We start from the raw sequence: 20,785 nt of genomic DNA on the forward strand, positions 1-20,785 counted from the left end.
TGCCACTCGCTACCGCGTCCGTGCCTGGGCCAGGGTCGCGGCCAGGGACGCCGCGAAAGGAGCTCCGTGCAGGACTGGAGCTGGGGGCGGGGCGGAGGGCCACGCCCCCTCGCTCCCGCTTCCTGAGTTCCGCCTCCGTTTTAATTCAGCGTCTGTCCCACCTTTAACTGATTTGTATGTTTATTTTGCAAATTTTTACCTCGTTTCTAACACCCCCCTCTCAAGGCTCCATGAAGGTTGGTGGCCGGCCGTTCACCAGGGAACCCGTGCAAATTATAGCCGTTTTTCCTGTAAAAATATATTTTGGAGGAAAGTCTCCTTTTGGCTCTCAACTAAGTCGTGTGTACCTGAGCACATCCATAGCGATATTTTGTACGGAGTCTTGACAGCAGAATTAATTACCTTTCCTGAGTCCAGGCGGTTTCTCTGGTGGAGTTTATTACACATAGTAACACACGTGTACAGGGTTGAAGTTTACAAAGTGCTTTCCAAGTACGTTATCTCACTAATCCTCGGCCCTGTGAGGCAGAATTAAAAGAAATCTTTCTCAGTCTTCATAGTTGAGTAAATCAGGGCACGGGAAAGTGGACAGGTTAAGTTACTTGTCCATGATCGCCAGAGCCCCTGAAAGCGAGGCTATCAGATTCCACTCCTGCATTTTGCTCCTCTCTCTACATTGCAACAAGATACCCTAGGTTAGAATTCTGAGGATTGATTTTTGCTCCCAGACCCTTATACTCAACATCGTGCCACCTCTGTCACCAGCACCATACGGGTTGTTTTTTTTTTTTGTCTTTTTTTTTGTCTTTTTTTTTTTTTTTTTTTTTTTTTTTTTAGATTTTATTTATTTATGTGACAGAGAGACAGCCAGCGAGAGAGGGAACACAGCAGGGGGAGTGGGAGAGGAAGAAGCAGGCTCCCAGCGGAGGAGCCTGATGTGGGACTCGATCCCGGATCGCCAGGATCACGCCCTGAGCCGAAGGCAGACGCTTTAAGGACTGCGCTACCCAGGCGCCCCTGTCTTTTAAAATTAACATTTTGCTTGAGGAAAAGTTGGTGAAACTACACACAAATTAACCACCCGCAGCTTGTGATATGGGTCATGAATAGGTTGGATTACCAGCAGTACCTTTTAGCTATAAAATATAACACGTGACTGACTAACCTGGGGATTTGATTTGCTGTGTGAAGTAAGAAATTTTGGAAGAGGAAAGAAACAAAGTGGTCATTTTTAAACAACTTAACATTGAAACAGAACTGTATTTTCTGGAAAAATATGTATGAATCTTTTATAGACATGCACATTTTCAGTTACTTGAACTCAGTTATATAGAAACACAAATTATGTAATTTTGTCATAATAAATTTAAAATTTAGTAATTAACCAGAAAATTTGAAGAAAATATGGTGATGAGTAAAAATTTCTATTCTTAGAATTATTTTTATTTTCTGAAAGGAAAATGAGTAATTGCATTGCTCCACCTTACCTTGATTAACACTCACTCCATTCAACAATCCTCATCAAAACATTGTCAGCGTTAAGAGAGTAGGATGGAGGTAAAATTTAACTCTTAATTATAGTGATTAAGAGAATACTTTCAACTTTCAGAAATATTTAAGTGTTTGAGTATTGGGTATTTGAAAGCTTGATACTTAATTTAACTTTAAAGAGAAGCCTGTTTCTTGCTCTTTTTTTTTTTTTTAAGTATAACTGCCCTCAACATAAGTTTCAGGTGTAGAACATAATGATTTGATACATGTATATTTCGTGAAATGATCACGGTAAGTCTAGTTGTTCATCAGATTCATCATATGAAGTTATAGAATTTTTTTTCTTATGAGAATTTTTTTTTTTTTTAAGATTTATTTATTTGAGAGAGCACGTGGGTGCAAATGCAGGGAGGAGCAGGACTGGAGAGCAAGAATCCTCAAGCAGACTCCCTGCTGAGTGCCAAGCTGGGCTAGATAGAGCCTGATCCCAGAACCTTGAGATCCTGACCTGAGCCAAAATCTAGAGTAGGCCACCTAACCGACTGAGCCACCCATGTGCCCTCCTTATGATGAGAACTTTTAAGATAAGTCTCTTAGCATCTTTCAGATGTGCAATACAGTATTAACTATAGTTGCCATGCGGTACTTTACATCCCTGTAACTTATTTTATGACTGGGCGTTTGTGCCTTCAAAAGCACAAACTTAACCTGTTTCACCCTCTACCCCACCAGCACACACACTTTTTGAGGATAGGGGCCATATCCTAGGAATTACCATATGTTTTGAAGTTTACTCAAAACCTATAGTAATCTCTCAAAAATACTGAGTGAATTATCAAATTTACTTACTGAATGAAACTTTTACCCACCCCTCAGAATATGAAGTGTAGAACCAGCCAGAATGCATTGTGATTAAGGAAAGGTTTTAGAGGGTACATATGGATTTATTCATTTTTCTTTAAATTCACTGTGACCATCCCAGAAAGTAGAGGCTCAATTTCATTATCTTTTCTGGAGTAAAGGTAATCCACTTTTTCTTTCCCGAATTGGAAATATCAGTCTTGAATTATATAGATGAAAACAAGATTCATTTTCAGACAACGTTTAGAAAAATTAAAGAGATATTAAGTTACATTTTTATCAGGAGCCATGTTATACCTAATTTTAGGCATTTTAAGGAAAGTGGTTTGTCTTACATGTGCCTATCTGCTAAAGCCTCTTAGAAAACGTGTACATCAGAATTGAGATTAGATGAAATTTTCATGTGACCCTTGCTGTAGCTACAATTCTGATTTCTTAAACACATTATTTAACATTGTTTTGTTTGATGAGGGCTGATTTTCTTTAAAAATGTTTGTCTTGTATATAATTTCAGATTTACAGAAAATAACAAGTATATATGAAGATTACCCAGATTCACCTTTTTACTTTTGTCCCATTTGATTTTATTCTGCGTATATATATGTGGGTGGAGATATATATGTATATATATGTATATGTACAACATATATACATATGTATATGTACAACATATATACATATATACATACATATGTACATTATAGATATGTATATATGTACATTATATATACGTATATATGTACACACTACACACACACACACACACACACACACACTCCTTTTTCTGAACAGTTTGAGATTAGGTTGCAGACATAGAGCCTCTCTGTTCTTAAGTACTTCAGCATATATTTCATGAGAACAAGGACACACTCCTATATATACACAGTACAGTTAACCAAAATCAGGAAATTTAATCATGTTATAATGCCATTATCTGGAGGCCAAATTCAGATTTCATTAATGTTGCAATTACATATTTTGTACCCCTTTCCAGCCTCCTGTCATCTGATGTAAGATAAGATACCACATTATATTTAGTTGGAAGGTATCACATTGCATTTAGTTGTCCTATCTCTTTAATCTGGAATAGTTCCTTAGGCTCTTTGCTTTTTATGAACTTGACGTTTTTTAAGAATGTGGTTTGGATATTAGGAACAATGTCCCTCAGTTTGGGTTTGACTGATACTTCCTCATCATTAAATTCAGATTATGTAATTTCGATGGATGACACAGAAAGAATGTTGTGTGCTTTTTAGGGCACATGAAGTCATTTGTTCACATTGATGTTACCTCTGATCACCTCTTTAAGATGGCATGTGCCAGATTTTCCATTTGTAATTCATAAGTACTTTTAGAGAGCTACTCTGAGACATCAAACTTTCAGGTATACACACCAGTTTTAGCATCTTGATTGAGCCAGTTAATACTGTGGTGGTTGCCAAATGATGATTTTTCTAACTCCATTATTTCTTCTTTATTTATTGTCATTTTATTGTAAGGAGTAACCCTCTCTTTTTCCCCACTTGTATCAGAAGGGAATCATAGGTTTTAAAAATAATTTAATGGATTGTAACCATTACTTTCCTTATTTATTTTGATGCTTAAATTCTCCCAGATTTGGTTGTGAGAGCACATTTTTATTGATACAAGTTTTTAAGGCTCTGCATTTTCCCCTTACCACTATTTTTAAAGTATGCTGTATATGCTGACATGTAGTGTTTTGTCATAATCATTTTTTAGTACTTACATAATTTTACTTTGTAGGTCCCTTTCACTCAGGAGTTACTTAATAGAGGTCGTAAAAATTTTTCTCATGAAAGTCTTTTTTGATTATTAATTTTGTTATTTCTAGTTTTGTGATTAGATAATATTGTTTCTAAAAATTATAGTCTGTGAAACTTACTGATTGTGTGTGTGTGTGTGTGTGTGCATGTGAGAGAGAGAGAGAGAGAGAGAGAGAAAATGATCCCTGTGATTTAAAGAAGATATTTTCTCAATTGGGTTATTCCTTTTCTTTTGAGTGAGCTTGGCAGTTTGTTTCCTTTAAGGAATTTGTTCATTTCATCTAGATTTTTGAATTCATTGGCTTAAATATTACTTCATAATATTCTCTTATCCTTTTAATGAACTTATTTAGGATCTGTAATGATGTTCACTATATTGGTTATCTTTTGCTGCATAACTACCTATTCCAAGTCTTCGTGACTTAGAACAACAAACATTTATTATCTCACCTTTGCTATAGATCAGGAGTTTGAAAGCTATTTAGGTTGATGGTTCTGGATCAGTGTTTCTCATGAACTTGTAATGAAGATGTTAGCTAGTATGCCAGTTCTCTAAAGGCTTGAGTAGAGCTGATAGATTTGCTTCCAGGATAGCTCATTCACATGCCTATTGGATGGAGCCCTCTGTTTTCTACTTCTCTTGACTTGGAGGCTTCAGTTCCGTACTGAATAGACCTCCATAGGGTCCTCACGACATGGCTTCCCTGAGTGAGAAAACAGATCAAACATAAAGCTAGCTGCACAGTACCTTTGGAGAAAAGGTACTAGTCTCTGAAGTTACACATATTTACTTCTGCTGTATTCTGTTTTTTTATAGCAAGTCTCAAATCTAGTCCATATTCAAAAGGAGGGGAATGAGGCACCAACTCTTAAAGGTAGAAATATCAAAGAAATTATGGACATATTTTATAGATAACCTCTTGTTCCCATTCCTGATGGTATTTTGTGTCTGTTTTTCCTGGTGCAACTGGATAGAGGAGTATATATTTTATTGATCTCTTCAAAGAACCTACTTTTGATTTTATTGATTTTTCTTATTTTTCTATGTCTCTCTTTGCTTTGTGTGTGTGTGTGTGTGCGCGCGTGTGTGTGTGTTAAGTTTCCTTGTTTTTTCAGGTGGAAGATCAGCTCATTGATAATGAGAACTTTCTTGTTTTATAATATAGATGGTTAGTGCTGTAAATTTTTCTTCAGACACTACTTTGACTCTATCACACATATTTTGGTATGTTACATTTTCATTTTTTTTTTCAGTTCAAAATACTTGTTAGTTTCTTTTTTGACCCATGGGTTACTTAGAACAACAATATATCTTTCTAAATATTCTAGTATTTTCCAGATATCTTTTTGATACTGATTTATAATTTAGTTTCATATTGGTTACAGCATAATTTGTAAGATTTAAATTCTATTAAATATATTGGCACTGAGTTTATGGCATAGAATATGGCCTGTCTTGGTAAATGTTATGTCTGTATTTGAAAAGAATGTGCATTCTGCTGCTGTTGGGTGATTGTTCTATAATGTCAGGTCAAGTTGGTTCATAATGCTATTTGAGTTTTTTATATGCTCACTGATTTTCTGTCTACTTGCTTTATTAATGCAAGGGGGTATTGAAAATCCCCAACTGTAATTATTGTTCAATTTCTACTTTCAGTTCTGTCAGTTTTTGCTTCATATATTTTGAAGTTCTTTTGTTAGGTACATAAGCCTTTAGGATTGTTGAGCACTCTTGAACTGGAACTGTTTTTTTTTTTTTGTTTTTTTTTTTTTAATGATTGTGAAATGACCCTTTTTATCTCTGGTAATCTTGGTTGTAGAATCTCTATTTTCTGATATTAGTATAGTGACTCAAGCTTTTTTTTCTTGATTAGTGTTGGCATGGCTTACTCATTTTCCGTTCTTTATTTTATACCTATTTGTGTCTTTAAAGGGGATTTCTTCTGGATCTTGATTTTTTTTTTTAATCTAACAATCACTGCTTTTTACTTGGAGGTGTTTAGACCATTTACATTTAATGTGTTGACTGATATGGTTGGGTTTAAAGCTAATATCTTGCTGCTTGTTTTCTATTTGTCCTGTGTTTGTTTCTTTTCTTTTTTTTATCTTTTTCCAATTTTTCTGCATTTTCATTATATATTATACAGTATACTTGCATATTATTTCCTCTATCAGCTTATTAGCTATTTTTCCCCTTAATCAGTTGCTTTAGGGTTTATAGTATGCATCTTAAACTTGTCATGTTTACCTCAAAGTAATATTAGGATTATATTTTATATGCACTATTGGTTTATCAGCTATATCACTTTGTCTCTTTTTTAGTGTTTGTTTTAGGGTTTACAATATGCAAATGTAATTTACCACAATCTGTTTTCAAGTATACCACTCACAGTATAAGACAGTATATGTACTGTTTCCTATCCCCTGGCTTTTGTGCTGTTGCTGACATATATTTTATTTCTATTTATCTTGTAACCCTCCCAATACATTTTTATTTTCTTTTAAACAATTATCTTCCTTTATTAAGAGATTTTTATTTTTTAAGGACAGTTTTATAGTGGATTCATTTCTGGTTTTCTATCCTGTTCCATTGATTTATGTTATTGGTTATTGGTTTTTGAGAGGAACATTGCAGGGTTTAAGTACCATTTCATTACCTGATATAAAAGGAGCAAACTATCAGTGATTTACCACTGTTGATGTTGACGTTGGCTAAAGTAGTGTTTGTCAGGTTTCTGTACTGCAGAGTTAACTCTTCTTCCCTTTCCATACTTACTCTTTGGAAGGAAATCTCCATGAGTTGCTCCCACTTAAGGAGTGAGGGGTTATGCTCCCCCTCTTTTAAGGTAGAATATATAATTTACCTGGAATTCTTCTGTAAGGAAGGTTAGTTTAACTCCCTTATTTAAGTTTTTAAATTTAATTCCAATATAGATAATATACAATGTTCTATTAGTTTCAGGTGTACAATATAGTAATTCAGCAATTCTATACATTACTCAGTTCTCATCATGATAACTGTACTCTTTAATCCCCATCACTATTTCATCCATCCCTCCTCCCCCACCACTTCCCCTCAGGTAACCATCAGTTCTCCGCAGTTAAGAGTCTGTTTTCTTGGTTTGTCTCTATTTTTTTTTCTTTGCTCATTTGTTTTAATTTCTTGAATTCCATATGTGAGTGAAATCATTGGTATTTGTCTTTCTTAAATGACTTAGTTCACTTAGCATTGTACTCACTGGTTCCATTCAGGTTGCTGGAGATCCCAAGATTTCATTCTTTTTTTATGGCTGTGTAATATTCCATTGTATATATGTACCATTTTTATCCATTCATCCGTCAGTGGACACTTGAGCTGCTTCTGAAATTAGCTATTATAAATAATGCTATAATAAACATAAGGGTGCATGTATCCTTTTAATTAGTGTTTTTGTAATTTTTAGGTATATACTTAGTAGTGTAATTACTGGATCATAGGGTAGTTCTATTTTAAACTTTTTTGAGGAACCTCCAGAGTGTCTTCCAGAATGGTTGCGCCAGTTTGCATTTCCACCAGCAGTGGAAGGAGTGTTCCTTTTTTTCCACGTCCTTGCCAAAACTTGTTGTTTCTTGTGTTGTTGATTATAGCCACTCTGACAGGTATGAAGTGATAATCTCTTTGTAGTTTTGGTTTGTAGTTCCCTGATGATTAGTGATGTTGAGCGTCTATCTTTTCATGTGTCTTAGCCATCTGTATGTCTTGGAGAAATGTTTGTTCATGTCTTCTGCCCATTTTCTAATTGGATTATTTGGGTTTTTTTTTTTTTTTTTGATGTGTATTCAGTTGTATAAGTTCTTTATGTTTTGGATACTAATCCTTTATCAGGTATGTCATTTGCAAATATCTTCTCTCATTTAGTAGATTGCCTTTTAGTTCTGTTGATTGCTTCCTTTGCTGTGCACAGTCTTTATTTTGATGTAGTCCCAACAGTTTATTTTTATTTCCCTTGACTCAGGAGACCTATTTAGAAAAATGTTGCTGTGGGTGATGTCAGAGAAATTACTGTCTGTGTTCTCTTCTAGGATTTTATGGTTTCATTTCACATTTAGGTCTTTAATCCACTTTGAGTTTATTTTTGTGTATGGAAGTAGTCCAGTTTTGTTCTTTTGCGTGTAGCTGTCCAGTTTCCCCAATACCATTTGTTGAAGAGACTGTCTTTTTTCCTATTGCATATTCTATATATAGACATTTTAACAATATCTGTTCTTCCAGTTGTTGAGGATGGAATGTCTTTTTCTTTTTATTCCCTGGTCTTCAATTTCTTTCATTATTACATAGTTTTCAGAATATTGGGTCTTTCCCTTCTCTGGTTAGTTTATTCCTTAACTCCTTCATTTATTAAATCAATCATTTATATCAGTATGGACTCATAGATATTTATCTTACACTTTGGGTTGTAATCCAGTACTTATTTATTTGTTCAAACTGTCCAGTTTTGGCACTGTTATCCTTTTTTTTTTTTTTAAAGATTTTATTTATTTATTCATCAGAGATAGAGACAACCAGCGAGAGAGGGAACACAAGCAGGGGGAGTGGGAGAGGAAGAAGCAGGCTCCCAGCGGAGGAGCCTGATGTGGGGCTCGATCCCATAACTCCGGGATCACGCCCTGAACCGAAGGCAGACGCTTAACCGCTGTGCCACCCAGGCGCCCCAACACTGTTATCCTTTTAAAGACATTTTAGAAAATAAGAAAAAAGGACTTTTGTATTTACCTGTGTATTTACTGTTTCTGATACTTTTTGTTGTATATCTAGATTTCTCTTCTGTTTCATTTACTTTCTCCCTCAAGTTATTCCTCTAACATTTCTTGTAGTGCATGTCTTGTACTGATAAATTTTTTCAGTGATTTTATGTCTGACATATTGACCTTTTGAAAGATACTTATACTAGGTATAAAACTCTAGATTTATTTTTTTTTCTTTTCATACTTTACAGATGTTGCTTAATTCTCTTGCATTATTTCCTATGAGAAAACTGTTTCTTTGTTTTTGTTCCTCTGTAAGTGGTGTGTTGTTTTTCTTTGACTGCTTTTAAGATTTTTCTTTTTATCATTGGTTTTTGTCAATTATATTATAATGTACCTTGGTGTAGTTTTCTTCATGATTTTCCTCCATAGGGTTTGTGGAGCTTTTTGGATTTGTGAGTATATATTTTCATTTAATTTGGGGAAAACTTCAGCTATTATTTCTTCAAAAATTTTTTTGTTCCTTCTTCTCCTTCTTTTGTTTTGGGGACTCAAAATACATATATAGTAGGCCATTTAAAAATTGTTCCATAATTCACTAATGCTTCTGTTCTTTTTCATTGTTTGTTTCAGTGTCTTTCTCTGTTTTTATTTTGAATGTTCTGTGCCTTCAGGTACCCTAATATCTTCTTTTGCAAGACTTAATCTGCTGTTAATACTCCCTAGCATCTCAGACATTGTATTTTTCATCACTTTCATTTGGGTCTGTCTTTATCTTTCATGTTCTATTTAGCATACTCATGCTTTTCTCTACCTTCTTGAACATATGTAGTTATCACTGTTGAAATTTTTTAAAGCAATTCTATCGTCTGCCATTTTTGTATTTCTCTTGATTTTTTTTTCTTCCCCTCTTCATTATGAATCTTATTTTCCTGTTTCTTTGCATGCCTGAGATATTTTGATTGGATGCCAGATACTGTGCATTCCAATTATTGTGTGCTAGATAATTTTATTCTCTTAAATATTCTTGATTTATTCTAAGCTGTAGTTAAATTATTTGGAAACAGTTTAAGCTTTTCATAGTTTGCTTCTAAGCTTTGTTAGGCAGAATCAAAACAGATTTTAGCCTAGATTAATTTGGCTCTACCACTTAGGCAGTATTCTTCAGAGTATTCTCTCTCTCTCTTTTTTTTTTTTTTTTTAAGATTTTATTCATTTGTTTGACAGAGAACATGAGCGCATAAGCAGGGGGAGCTGCAGAGGGAGAGGAGAAGCAGGTTCCCCACTGAGCAGGGAGCCCCGATGTGGGGCTCGATCCAGGGCCCTGAGATCATGACCCTAGCTGAAAGCAGATTGTTAATTGACTGAGCCACACAGGCACTCCCAGAGTATTCACTTTAATGATAACTTTTATAGTACAAGGTTTTCTACTCTTTCTGAGAGGAAAGATGACTACTCCCAGCCTTGTGTGAGCTCTGAGATTGTTTTTCATGTTCCATTCTCATGATTCCCTGGCTTTGGGTGGTTTTCTCACATACATGAAGCAATCATACTTAGCTGATGACACTTTCGCAGCAATACACTGGTCTTGTCTAGGTTTATTCTCTGGACAGTTGTCTCTTCTTCATATATGGCCTTCTTCTTTGGTGCTGTACATTGTGAATTATACATGTCTTTGCCTCCCCTAACTCACGCCCTTGTCAGGGAAAAATGTCAGGCTCCATTCTCCATTTGGTTCTCCATCTTTGCTGTGAAGCTTGAAAATTCTCCAGGTAGTAAGACAGGATAATTATAAAGATTTTCTCATTTGTTTCCCTTCTTTCCAATCACTGTTTTTTGTTGCCTATTTGATGTCTGAACATCATTGTTTCATATATTTTGTCCAGTTTTTAGTTAATGTGGGAAGGTAAATCCTACCACTGTTATTCCATCATAGCTAGAAGCAGAATTCCTCTCTGTTTCTATTCCATAGTCGCTTTTAAAAATCTTGCTCTGAGAAGTGTGATGCTACTTTTATTCTATTTCCCATATATTATTTGGTCTCATAAGCTATGGACTTTAAAGTCTTCATATTAAGGTACATTTCAGAGTGGGTCATTAGGACTCATTTCTCACATGTTCAGTTGTTCTTCTCATTATGTGAATTTCCAGAAAGTATACTTAGATTATAATTTAAAATATTCTTTTCTGCTCTTTTGTTTTCCTTTCCAAGGTCTCCAATTCTTTGTATATTAGATTTTCTTTACCTTTTTCCACTTCAACTGCTTTTCTCTGATGGTTTTTATTTATTTTTTCTCATTTGGTAATTTTCTAGCTTTTTCTTTGCCCTTAAGAAATTAAAAAAATTTTTTTATTGGGGGTGGCACCTGGCTGGCACAGTCTTTTAAGTATCCAACTCTTGGTTTTGGCTCAGGTCATGATCTCAGGGTCATGGGATCGAGCCCTGCATTGGGTTCCGTACTTAGCACAGACTCTTCTTAGGACTCTGTCTTTCACTCCTTCTGCCCCTCCCCCTGCTCACCTTCTTTCTCTTTCTAAAATAAATCTTAAAAATTTTTATTGGGATAAAGTACACATAACGTTTGCCACTTTTAACCATTTTATTTTAAATATTGTCTCCCCCCAACTTGGGGCTCAAACTCACAGCCCTGAGATCAAGAGCCTGTGCTTTAACACCTGAGCTATCCAGGCGCCCTGCCTCTTACATAATTTTTATTTTACTTTATTCTTCCTTGAGCACTTATTTGTTCTTCTAATACCTTTTTTTTGAACTAAATTTTTTTCCCTTAATTTCTGTTCATAGTTTTTTGAATTTTTGAGTCTGCGTACAAATGCTTACTACTAATAATATAATTCAGTATTGTAATTTGTTTATGCCTTGTGTTTTTTGTTTGTATGGGGAATCATCATCACTTGAAATGTTTTCTTTTATTCTGATTTTGACTCATAGTAGCTTGGCATTGATGAAAACAGTATCTTTGTGGATATGGTTGTTGGCACTATTTTATAAAATAGTCCTAGTTTAAGAATACTTTTCTTCTGGAGGTGAAGCAAAGTGCAGTTATTTAATGGATAATTTTTTAAGTAGTGCTGAGGGTGGAGTTGAATGTCTTTATTTTGTTTTAGAAGAGCCTCAGTTTCCCACTCTTACTTTTTCCTCCTAACACCCAGTTTCCACAGGATGTCTCTACCTGCCTTTTTATCATCTTCTACTTGTGTATTTCTTTTCCAAGGTGAGCTTCTTGACTTTTGTGTTTAGGGTGATTTTTGTTTTTGTTTTTTATTTTATTTATTTTAAAGAGAGAGTTGGGGGGGGGTGCAGAGGGAAAGGGAGAGAATCTCAAGCTGACTCTGTGCTGAGTGTGGAGCCCAGTGTGGGGCTTGATCTCATAACCCTGAGATCAAGACCTGAGCTCAAACCAAAAGTTGAACACGTAACTGGCTGAGCCACTCAGTTGCCCCTGTTTTATTAGATGTTCTTAATACTGATCTATTTGGGAGGATATATGGAGAAATTCAGATTTAGGCAACTGTCAGTACTTTGTTCCCTACAACCTGGAGGACTTGCTTCTTGAGAGCAATTATATTTTTTATATTCTTTAACTAGAAAAGCTAATTTTGGACATTTTCTTGAATCAAAAATATTATGGCATGTAACATAGCATTTGACCTTTTAAAATGGCTGGATTTTGCAAATAAGGGACTTTGGAATTTTATTCTTTCAGATAACAGATCAGTAGAGTAGTTTTGCTATTTTTCATGTACATTCTGAATTCCAGATTGTTCTTACACCTATGTGTGGGATGTCTATAAAGTTAGCTTAAAGTTACTACATAATACCTTCTAGTGCTTTAATGAAATAGTGAATTATTGTTACTTGACCTTTTGAAAAGGTCAGTAGTACATTTTGTTTCATTTTTTTAAAGGACATTTAAATGTAATGAAAGTCAGAACTGTAATATTATCATGAAAGTAAAGGTTATGGGGTACATTTAATTGTGTTCCTTTAGTTTTGAATCTGCTTTGAGGGAGCCTGTGCTAAAATTCTCATGGTGATTATTTTTCGAGAATTTTATTACTCTTTTTCATTTTATATTGTTGGAGTAAAAGATTATATTTGTTTGTCTTTTTCTGCTTACCTTTGCTCAGATCATGTGTATTATCCTATTTAAGATATAAAGTTTAAGCTGCTTACCCATTCACTTTGTCAAGAAAGTGAAACTGAATATATTTCTCAGAACAGTTCTTTTCTTAGACTCGAGTAAAATTTGGTATATTCAAATGTATAGCTAGTAAATATTTAAATTAAAATAAATATTAGTGTTTTTATTAAAGGCCCACGAATATGGGAGAATTAAATATTCTATTTTTTGAAAATACTTATTTCATGTCTGTATGTTCAGATTGTGGAACTAAATATATTTTCATTTTATTAAAATGAGGACATTGAAAATATGAAGTCTGTAATGTATTACATATTCTTATTTTACACTGTGATGTTTTTCTTCCATAGTCAAAGCAATTGAATTTCTTTTTTCACAAGTTTATAAGAAATATTTAAATTTCTTTGTTTGCACCAACAGTATCTTAATATTTGTGTTATGTGAATTGATTCTCTTTAAAAAATAAAGTCTTATCTTTGTTTTGGTTTCCCAGTGATTACAAAGTTTCTGACACTTTTACATTATTTTCCTTCAAAAGCAAAATTCTGTGGCATATATTTTAACAAATGTAAAGGTTTGGATAAAGTTGATACCTTTTAGAAAATAAAGGAAAACATTGCCTTTTCTCTGTGATTTTGTTTAACTTTTTCTTAACACTGTGAAAGATGAAAATTTGAGTGAACTTTTTCAATATCTTCCACAGGGATGTGATTTTCATCTTAGAGTAGTGTTGCCTGAAGATTTACAAATGAAGAATGCAAGGTGATGTAGTGTTTTGTTATATACAGGCATCTTGGTGGGATGGGCAGTCAGTTAATCTGGTAAAAGCTTATTCTAACCATTAGAGTTTTGCCTAAAGTGCTTATTGGTCAACCAGAAACATTTCCAGTTTTTCCAAATCCATGTACACTTGCAAATTATTTTCCCTTGTGCTGAAGTACTTTTCAGAGGTAACACATTAATTCTCTAATTCTTTTTTCCTTTTAAAGTTTAAATAAATAGCAATTGTGTAAGGTATCTGTTGATACAGACAGCTCATCAAGGAATGTCAAGAGATGAGACTGGAAATTAGGTAGCATCTAGAACCTTTTTCTGCTCTTAAACATCTCTGGGAAAAGAGTGGAGGAAGAATCCAGAGACATTTATGAGTAGAATTGACAGGATTTTGTGACTGATTAGAAGTAGGAGAAAAGAAGGAAAGAGGAGTGAAGATTGTTTTCTAAGTTCCTGGTTCATCTAGATAACTAAGCTAGAGAACAGGTCACAGTGGAGAAGTAGGAGCCATCATTTTAAGATGTATTAGGTGTGAAATATCAAGAGGAGATGTTTAATGTATTGGTGTGAACTGAAGTGTGAGACATAGAAGTCACAGTAGGCATGCGATTTGGGGCTGTGAGTATGGGTACTTTCCAGTGCCTGCAAGTGTGGGGAGAAAAGAGAAAGCCAACATTTAAAGGACTTGAGAGTATACCAACATGTAAAGAACTGATAAATAAAGAGGAACTTGGAAGAAGACTAAGGATTGACCAAAGAAGCAAGAGGAAAATCTGGATAGTTGTCACTGAAACCGAATAGAGGCTTAACAAAGAAATGGTTTGTATTGCTGAGTATTGCAGAGGGATCAGGTTAAATTAGGTTTCACGCAGTGGCAGAAGCCAGATTGTACTGGGTTTTGGAGTGGTGAGTAGAAAGGAAACGTAAACAGTATAAACTGCAGTTGACCCTTGAAGAGCCCAGGGGTCAGGGGCACCAACCCCTCACGCACTTGAAAATTTGCATGTAACTTTTGATTCTGCAAAAATTTAATAGCATGCTGTTGACCAGAAACCTTACCAATAACATGAACAAACTGTTTAACACTTGTATTCTGTACGTTGTATATATTCTAGACTGTTCTTAAACCACGCTAGAGAAAAGAGAATCTCACTAAGAAAATCATAAGAGGAAATGTGTTTGCAGTACTGTGTGTATCTTTATTAAACTGTGTGTAAGTGGACCTGTGCAGTTCAACCAGTGTTGTTTAAGGATCAACTGTATTTTGAAGAAAAGGAGTGGTAGAGAAGGGTGTGCAGTCAAGGAAGAGTTACAGTGATCTTGTTTTTTTGAGATTTGCTTGAGCAAGTTAATATATTTCATTGAAAGAACTAGCAGAAAATAAGAATATCACAATAAAGTGATGATTAATGAACTGATACGACCAAGTTGTTGGCAAGGGATGGAAAGTACATATGGAGAGGGAGTTTTCCCATGGGCAGTTGAATGAACTTTGCCATTAAGAGAGAAAATAGGGGTGGAAATGGGGTTTACATAGCAAAATGGAAGAGGGTCATGGTGGTCTGAAAGGCTATAACTGGGGAATCAGAGGGGCTTCCTACTTCTGGGTAAGGAAAAGCAGTTCTTAGAATTACTTAAGCAATATTGAGAGCACAGCTGAGGTGAGCTAGTGGATAGATGAACACTAACGACTACTTACACAGTTAAAAGTATCTTTCACATTAATCTTAAATTTGATTATATTGCTACATATGCTTTCTGAAATACAAGCTCTGTATATTATGATCAAAATGGTTTATTTAACCTACCTTAGAGAAGAATCTAGTTCAGTAGAAAATTCTGCTTTGGATATGTTAAAAAAAGATTTACTGTTTGCATGTCATTTACTGATTGCAGTTATTTATATTTTGAAATAAAATTATTACCGACAGTTTGAAGACAAGACGCTCAACAGTATCAGTGGTAAAAATTTTATTAACTTGTCAGAATTATATTTATGTCATTCTTTTCTTTGTACGTGCATGTTTGTGTTAGCATACAAATAAGTTTTTCCTTTTAATTCTGAACAATGAACAAACCATTTTGTTCCATTAAAATTTTAGGTTATTATGTAGTTGGCAACTGAGAGCAATACTTAATGGATACCATCAAATAGTACAACAGGTAAGTCCTTTAAAAGGTTTGTTTTAAGCAAGGATAAGAAATTCTAAATTAACTCTTTTTTAGAGGACTACTTGCAGAATGTTGTAACAAACTGGTTTAGTAGTTGCTGAATTTTATAGGTTTCATCTCTCAAATATTTTAAAGATCCATGCATTACATAAAATGGTTTCTGTCTTGGAATCCTCAGCACATTTCTGGGCAGCATTTGTTCTGAAACTCATTTCCATCCTGGAGACTTTAGGGTCTTCTAATGCATTCACCCTTATCCATATACATCACTTTTTGAGCGATTTTTCTGCCAAGACTGAATAGTGGCAGTATGAAGAAATCCAGGACCCACTTCGGAATTGTAGAGTATCTGTGGTGAAAATGGGAATGTAGTTCTAGATTAGTAATAGAAAAAGGGTGGTGGAGATCACTTAGGATCATATATATGTACTTAATTAACGTAGATGTAAATACAGCACAGGTGAGATAATAGGCAGGATTAATCTTTTTTTTTTTTTTATAACTGGAAGGTTATTATTTTAAAGATTTTATTTCTTTATTTGAGAGAGAGAGAGCAGGGGAGAGGAGCAGAGGGAGAAGGAACGCAGGCTCCCCACTGAACAGGGGGCCTGACTCGGGGCTCGATCCCAGGACCCTGGGCTCATGACCTGAGTGGAAGGCAGATGCTTAACTGACTGAGCCACCCAGGCGCCCCTGGAAGTTTGTATTATTGATCACCTTCACCCATTTCACCCTCAGCTCCAATGTAGTTAGTCCTAAGGTTTAAGTTCTACCTGAAAATTCCTTTAAAAATTAGAAAAACTTAAAATCACTGTTGCTAAAGAAACCAAAAGTAATAGAATGCCTCTTGTAGAAAAATAAATGTTAGTAGAACTGCATTTCTTTTGATGCTTTCTTCATTTGTGTGTTTTTCCCGATTTCCTATTTCCTATATTTTTTCTATCTTAAAAGCAGGTTATTATCTATGATAACTGACAATGACAGTCACTCACATAAAGCATTACTGAACCACAAAGAAATGTAGGAGATAAACTATTTGATTTGTAGAATGTAGACTGTCATTGCTGGCAGCATAATTACTGCAGTTTTTAAGGAGATGTTTAAATTATTTCTCTGTTTTCTCTCCTGCCTCCTCCTCATCCAGTGTGACTATTTATATTGTATACTAGAGTTTAAGAAACGAATCTATTGAGATATTTAAATAGCCTGGAAAAAACTTGTTAATAAAGACTAAGGATAATAATGTCTATAACTGTTTTTCTCTACCAGTTCACCAAGAGGGTTCCTAGAAAAAGTCCCAATTGCTTATTAATCTCTTTCCTGCCCTCCAGTTGGTCATATAAAACCCAGAGTTAGTCTTTGTTGTATTCTAAAATTACTGTTCTTTCCTTGTATTGATTTTAACTTTAGTAAATATGGGTCAGGGGAATCAGCAGTCTTTTTCTCTGAATGGCCAGCTAGTAAATTTTTCAGGCTTTGGTGGTCGCTAAAATCTCTGTCACAACTACTTCACTTGTAGAGCCAAAGCAGCCATAAAGAGGTAAATGAATGGGTGTGGCTACATTTCAATATAGCTTTATTTACAGAAACTGGTATTGGGCTAGATTTAGCCCCTAGTCTGTAGTGCACAAAAATCCGATATAATTTATTGCTCATTACTAGTAAGCTGAGGGGGAAAATACTGTATAGGAGATCGGAAAGTCAACGATTTGTTTTTACAGACTTACCCACCCAAAGCTATGTTAAGATGTGATTTCATATGTGTCATGCATTGTTGAAATATCTTAGGTTATTATTTTTCTCCTCTTAAAGAGGGAACCAATTCACGGATTGGCTTTATTCAGAACTGTGTGCTGGTAGTGCAGTGTATCACAAAAAGTAACAAAAATACAGTATCTTGATTTCAAGCAGAGAAGTGATGTGGAGTTTCATCTAATAAAAAATGTTACACTTGAGTATTTTCTTTGCTTTCCTTTATTCTATAGTTATTTTAAGAATCAAAGATTTCTAGGAAATGGAATTATAACTCTTAAATATATTTAATTGTAGAAGTTATTTCCTTTTTGCCTTTTTATTACAATGGTTTTATCTTAAATATTGACTTTTGAATTAATATAGGTTAGCTGTGAAAAGACAAAATTAACAATTATATGTAGTTTTTAAGGTCAAGGGGAAAAAATAAATACAGTGTCAATTAATAATTCATTACTTTAGATTTTTTAATTGCATAGATTTGCCTGATTTTTGAATTTTACGTTCTTCTTTCCTCTATACCCCATACCACTTTTTTTTTTTTTTAAAGATTTTATGTATTTATTTGATAGAGAGGCAGCCAGCGAGAGAGGGAACACAAGCAGGGGGAGTGGGAGAGGAAGAAGCAGGCTCCCAGTGGAGGAGCCTGATGTGGGACTCGATCTCAGGACTCTGGGATCATGCCCTGGGCTGAAGGCAGACGCTTAACGACTGAGCCACCCAGGTGCCCCCCCTCTTTTTTTTTTTTTTAAATAATGGTGTGGTTTGGTAGATTTGCTAAACTTGATCAGTTGTTAGTGCTGAAGAAACAAAGAAGTGTGAGATTTTAAGAGATTTTAAGTATAATTCAGTATAGCTCACCAAAATAGATTTGAGGGCTTTAATTACTCTTTCAGAATGAAATTGGTACCTATAGTAGGGATGGTGACTAGTACTTCAGTTCTTAAACTTCTAAGGTGTAGATATATCTGAAATTCTTTTCACGTTCACATAGACCTGTATTTTAGTTCAATTTCAGTGTATGGAGTATTCATTGTACAAATGAAATTAATTAGAAATGTTTTGATCTAGAGAATGCAGCACTCTCCTGATCTACTGAGCTTTATGATGGAGTTGAAGATGATTTTGGTAAGAATTCGTTTTCTAATGCTGTTACCATATTTTCTATTTTCATATTTTTCCTGATTTTTAAAAAAATTCCTGTAAAAACTAACATGATTAGGATTTAAAACTTCTTAACTCCTAGTCACTTAACGTTTTATTTTACTGTGTGTGTAAATGTGGATGATGCTTTTTTTGAATTGCAATGAGGAACAACTGTGTATAGGAACCAGATTGATTGTGTCAAACTGAATACACTTGACACTAGTCTTGGACAGGTGGTGAAATAAAAGGTACTCCTGGTCTGTCAGAATTTAACATGTATGGGGAGATTAGGTAGCCACACTTAAAGTTCTAGTACAGAAGATGAATAATTTTGTATATAGCTGCAGATTTCTGAAGGACTTGTTAGGCTTCATTACATACATACAATTATATATAATAATTGATTATTTGGGTAATCAATTATGCTTAAAATTCTTGAGTTTTTAGTTTATCCTATAGACCTTGTATTATTTAAGAAATTTTTATTATGCAAGTTTTCAACATAAACAGAAGAGGGAAGACTGTATAGTGAATACTCAAGGACCCATGACCTAACTCAACCTTTCGCCATTTTTCTTCCTGTACTCCTTAAGGAGAAGGGGCTAGAGTATTCTTTTTTAGATTTATTTCTTTGAGAGAGTGCTTGTCCACACGGAGGGGGGTGGGGAGAGGCAGAGGGAGAGAGAGAATCCTCAAGGGGACTTCCTGCTGAGTGCAGAAGCCAGCCGCAGGGCTCAATCCCAGGACCCTGAAATCATGACCTGAACCAAAACCAAGAGTTGGACATTGATCCGACTGAGCCACCCAGGGGACTAGAGTATTTTTAAGGAAATCCTGAACACTGTGTCCATCCCTCCATGAACATACTGGTGTATACTTAAAACTGCTAAGTGTTTGTTTTGTTATGTTTTGTTTTTAAGTATGCTGTTATAACCCCGACAAAATTAGTGATAATTTCTTATACCTTGTTTGTGTCTGTATGCAAACAAGGTCCACACATTACATGTTAATATGTCTCCTAAGTCTTTTTTTTTTAAAGATTTTATTTATTTATTTAACAGAGAGACAGCCAGCGAGAGAGGGAACACAAGCAGGGGGAGTGGGAGAGGAAGAAGCAGGCTTATAGTGGAGGAGCCAAATGTGGGGCTCGATCCCATAACTCCGGGATCACACCCTGAGCCAAAGGCAGACGCTTAAGGACTGCGCCACCCAGGCACCCCAGTGTCTCTCCTATGTCTTAATTTCTGGCAGTGCTTGGCCTTTCCTGTACTCCTTTTTTTTTTTTTTTTAAATCTACAAGTTAAATAAACTATGTGTCCTATAACATTTCTTGCATTCTGGATTTGCTTTATTAGATATTCATAGTATTTTTTAACATATTTTTCTACCTTTCTTGTGATCTAGTCTCATTTGTTCTGCTAAAAATACTTTGTGCTGTGTACTTACATTGTATGAGGAGGCACATGATATTTGATAGTTCCTTTCAGTAGAGTTAAGATTGATCAGTAGGTTTAGATCCATCAAATATAAAGTTTCTTATCAGCTTATCACCTAATGATTTTAGCATCCAGTGATAATCATTGCCTACATCCACTATTTCATTAGGGGTTACAAATGGTGATTTTTAAAAATACCATCATCTACATTTACTATCTGGAGGTCTTCCGTAAAGAACTTCCTTTCATCAGTTATTTGGTTAATTTGAGGTATAGCTCATACTGGAGAAATAAGTTAAGTGCTTGTCCCCCCCCCCCTTTTTTTTTTTTTTTACAAAAATCAATTTTTAGAGTAATGAGTTAGTGCCTAGCAACTGTCAAAGGGAAATGATTTTTTTTTTTAGTACCATTATGAACTCATGAGTTTTTATATACTGACTTTAGTCCTTTGCAGTCACTATACCTTTTGATGCTTAAATTG

At 34.8% G+C, this 20,785-nt stretch overlaps 1 protein-coding gene across 3 annotated transcripts in view; it reads left to right on the forward strand.

Moving 5' to 3' along the window:
* FANCL (FA complementation group L) overlaps positions 1 to 20,785 on the forward strand; it is a 90,758-nt gene that overhangs the window by 432 nt on the left and 69,541 nt on the right. For all 3 annotated transcript variants that reach the window (XR_005832981.1, XM_040623458.1, XM_008699886.2), the window contains exons 2-4: positions 13,728 to 13,786; positions 15,901 to 15,961; positions 18,794 to 18,850. Coding sequence is in view for 2 of the 3 variants with exons in the window: in XM_040623458.1 (XP_040479392.1) it covers positions 13,728 to 13,786; positions 15,901 to 15,961; positions 18,794 to 18,850 (177 nt within the window). In the remaining variant the exon portion in view is untranslated. The remainder of the gene's footprint in view (positions 1 to 13,727; positions 13,787 to 15,900; positions 15,962 to 18,793; positions 18,851 to 20,785) is intronic.

This window comes from Ursus maritimus, unplaced genomic scaffold (assembly GCF_017311325.1).
Source record: "Ursus maritimus isolate PB19 unplaced genomic scaffold, ASM1731132v1 scaffold_6, whole genome shotgun sequence".
NCBI classification, from domain to species: Eukaryota; Metazoa; Chordata; class Mammalia; order Carnivora; family Ursidae; genus Ursus; species Ursus maritimus.